This window comes from Priapulus caudatus, unplaced genomic scaffold (genome assembly GCF_000485595.1).
Source record: "Priapulus caudatus unplaced genomic scaffold, Priapulus_caudatus-5.0.1 Scaffold689, whole genome shotgun sequence".
Lineage (NCBI taxonomy): Eukaryota > Metazoa > Priapulida > Priapulimorpha > Priapulimorphida > Priapulidae > Priapulus > Priapulus caudatus.
This window is the reverse complement of record NW_014577750.1, coordinates 29,533-33,942: the sequence shown is the minus strand read 5'-3', so window position 1 is coordinate 33,942 and position 4,410 is coordinate 29,533. Positions and strand designations below refer to the sequence as shown.

At 44.7% G+C, this 4,410-nt stretch overlaps 1 protein-coding gene across 1 annotated transcript in view; it reads left to right on the top strand.

The window, feature by feature from the left end:
- Positions 1-3,102: 3,102 nt before the first annotated feature.
- LOC106812814 (fatty acid synthase-like) overlaps positions 3,103-4,410 on the top strand; it is a 30,404-nt gene continuing 29,096 nt past the window's right edge. The window contains exon 1 of the mRNA XM_014816797.1: positions 3,103-3,376. Within this exon, the coding sequence (XP_014672283.1) occupies positions 3,155-3,376 (222 nt within the window). The 5' untranslated portion in view covers positions 3,103-3,154. The remainder of the gene's footprint in view (positions 3,377-4,410) is intronic.

Genomic DNA, 4,410 nt, shown 5'->3' with positions numbered 1-4,410 from the left:
ATGAGTGTGATATGATGAGTGTGATATTATGAATGTGATATTATGAATGTGATATTATGAGTGTGCTATGATAAGTGTGATATGATGAGTGTGATATGATGAGTGTGATATAATGAGTGTGATATAATGAGTATGATATTATGATTGTGATATGATGAGTGTGATATGATGAGTGTGATATGATGAGTGTGATATGATGAGTGTGATATGATGAGTGTGATATTATGAATGTGATATTATGAGTGTGCTATGATGAGTGTGATATTATGAGAATGATATTATGATGAGTGTGATATGAAGAGTGTGATATAATGAGTGTGATATGATGAGTGTGATATGATGAATGTGATATGATGAGTGTGATATGATGAGTGTGATATGATGAGTGTGATATGATGAGTGTGATATGATGAGTGTGATATGATGAGTGTGATATGATGAGTGTGATATGATGAGTGTGATATGATGAGTGTGATATGAGTATAGATGGCAGTAGTGGTAGCTGTTATTTATGGTGCATCTAATATAATATTATCATAGTAGCAGTAAATTCGATAGTATACCTAGATGACAATTAAGGATCTTATTCAGTCGTAAGGATATTGTCATTGCTTCAGTTGCTGTAATCACCGTATGCGGCAGTCTAGCTATAGGGCCCTACATCGTGACCATGTTTTCGTGGCCTTAACCAGTGCAGAACATTGCGAATACCAAATGTCTTGTAGTGTGGTGCAATATTGAGTTCAGGTGGATTTAGATGGCGTTAGGATGGTAGTCGAACGCAGGCGATGCCTCTCTATAGCCAACGTTCTGTTTTACACACACGAGCGCGCGCTCTCCCTCCACTCTCTCTCTCTCTCTCTCTCTCTCTCTCTCTCTCTCTCTCTCTCTCTCTCTCTCTCTCTCTCTCTCNAAGAGTGTGATATTATGAGTATGATATTATGATGAGTGTGATATGATGAGTGTGATATGAAGAGTGTGATATGAAGAGTGTGATATGATGAGTGTGATATGATGAGTGTGATATGATGAGTGTGATATGAGAGTGTGTGATATGATGAGTGAATATCACACTCTTCATATCAGAAGAGTGTGATATTATGAGTATGATATTATGTCATATCACACTCATCATATCACACTCATCATATCACACTCATAATATCACACTCATCATATCACACTCATTATATCACACTCTTCATATCACACTCATCATATCACACTCATAATATCACACTCTTCATATCACAATCATCATATCACACTCATCATATCACACTCAATGAGTGTGATATGAGTATAGATGGCAGTAGTGGTAGCTGTTATTTATGGTGCATCTAATATAATATTATCATAGTAGCAGTAAATTCGATAGTATACCTAGATGACAATTAAGGATCTTATTCAGTCGTAAGGATATTGTCATTGCTTCAGTTGCTGTAATCACCGTATGAGGCAGTCTATTTATACATCGTAACCATGTTTTCGTGGCATTAACCAGTGCAGGACATTGCGAATACCAAATGTCTTGTATTGTGGTGCAATATTGAGTTTAGGTGGATTTAGATGGCGTTAGGATGGTAGTCGAACGCAGGCGGGGCCTCTCTATAGCCAACGTTCTGTTTTACACACACGAGGGCGCGCTCTCCCTCCACCCTCTACCTCTCTCTCTTTCTCTCTCTTTCTTACACACACACACACACACACACACACACACACACACACACACACACACACACACACACAACACCACTCACACACGAACCCCACAGTCAAACCATTCTTTATAGCGCATATATTCCTACGACGCAACACGTTTGACAGCTCGTCTTTTCTTTTACGTGGCGACTACAGCAGTAAAAGCGAACCCTATACAGAACAGACCACCTGTTGATAACGGCACACTTTATATTATAAATAATAAAAATCACATAAAAAATCTACACATATCAATTATCAATGAGTATATAATGCGAAGTTGGCGCTCATATAACTTCTTCGTTTCTATAATGACGCTCGATGGTTGCTCAAGTTAAACTGATGCTTCTTCTCACTCACTCATTTGTCCTTTTTTGGGTTAGCTACAGTGTCATTGACACTTCTATTATCCTCATATTATCTACATATTTTTATACCTCTCATGTGTTATTCATGTTTTATACTCTCTTATTCATGTTGTTTTCGCACAGCAGCACAGCGGGCGTGCAGTCTAATTGGGTGTCATGCAGATGACATTAGACCGGCATTTACAGGTATATAGGCCGAAATAGAGTATAGAGAAGCATTTAACGGATCGGCTACATTTACAGTGTTATTACCTATTTTTTTTTATTAGACGTCCCAAGTGCCATGTGGGCGCCATGAATGGCATTTCGCTCTGCAACAAATCAGTACGCGCGCGCAGCATGTCTACGAGTCAAAGTACAGTTTGACGTATTTCCGCTCCAGTGGTAAGTCACAGCCACAGTCAAAACATCTCTATATCAACGCCATATATGTTCTACGACACCACGTTTGCATCCAGTGGTCTTTCTTTTACGTGGCGACTACACCTCTACAGAACAGACACCTGCCTATAACGGACACTTCTACGCGTTTTCCTTTCCCTTACATGAAGGTTTTACAAGCACTGACGCACACGTGACGTCAAACGGCTCTTACAGGACTGCCGCTGTGCGAGGCATTATCTTGAGGTGATCTACACGGCTATAGACATCTTGAGGTAGTGATCTACACAGTATCTATAGACATCTTGAGGTGATCTACACGGCATCTTGAGGTAGTGATCTACACAGTATCTATAGATATCTTGAGGTGATTTACACGGCAACTTGAGGTAGTGATCTACACAGTATCTATAGACATCTTGAGGTGATCTACACGGCATCTTGAGGTAGTGATCTACACAGTATCTATAGACATCTTGAGGTAGTGATCTACACAGTATCTATAGACATTTTGAGGTGATCTACACGGCATATTGAGGTAGTGATTTACACAGTATCTATAGACATCTTGAGGTAGTGATCTACACAGTATCTATAGACATTTTGAGGTGATCTACACGGCATCTTGAGGTAGTGATCTACACAGTATCTATAGACATCTTGAGGTGATCTACACGGCATCTTGAGGTAGTGATCTACACGCGATGCGACGCAGACCGATAGCCTTCATGTTCTGGGGCATGCAGACGCAATGGCCCACCATGGGGCGCCACCTGCTCACCTTAGCTCCCTTCAAGGACTCGATCGGCAAGTCGGCGGCGATTCTGAGCGACAGAGGCGTCGACCTGATGGAGATTGTCACCAGCGCCGACGCGAGCGTGTTCGACGACATCGTGCACATGTCTACGTCGATCACTGCCATGCAGGTACGTGAGCACGCACGCACGCACGCACGCACACACGCACGCACGCACGCACGCACGCACGCACGCACGCACACACATGCACGCACGCACGCACGCACGCACGTACACACGCACGCTCACGCACGCACGCACGCACGCACGCACGCACGCACGCACGCACACACGCACGCACGCACGCATGCAGGTACGAGAGGACGGCGTCGCATATAGTTACGTATAGTCAGCGCTCTTCATCCAGCACACAGGCTGCAGCTATATGTACACCGCCATCCGGCCTCACGTCCGTCAACACACGGTCGCACGCACACACGCACACACACACACCACACACAACACACACAACACACACACACCACACACCAACATACACCCCCCCCCCACACACCACACATACACACACACACAACACACAATATACACACATATCACATCTACTCCACACACAACACACGCACACACACACACACGCACAACGCCACACACACGGACGCACCTTCATTCACACCTAACACGGACGTACGGTACGCACACACAGCACACACACCACACACCGACATAATACACACACACAAACGCAACACACATGCACACCACACACACACAACACACACACACAACACACACGACACTAACACACACACACACGGACGCCCCACGGTACACACACACACACACACATCGCGACGCACGCAGCACACACAGCACGGCACACACACGCACACCACGCACACACACACACACCGCACGCACACACCACACAACACACACACACATCACACACACACACACACACACACATACACAACACACGCACACACACACACACACACACACACACACACAACACACGCGCACGCCACGACCACACACACGCACACACACACACACCCAGCACACACACACACACCGCGCGCACAGCACACACACACGACACACACACATACACTACACACACCAGCAGCACACACACACACACACACACACATCACACACACACGCACACACACACACACATACCGCCAAACTAACTAACC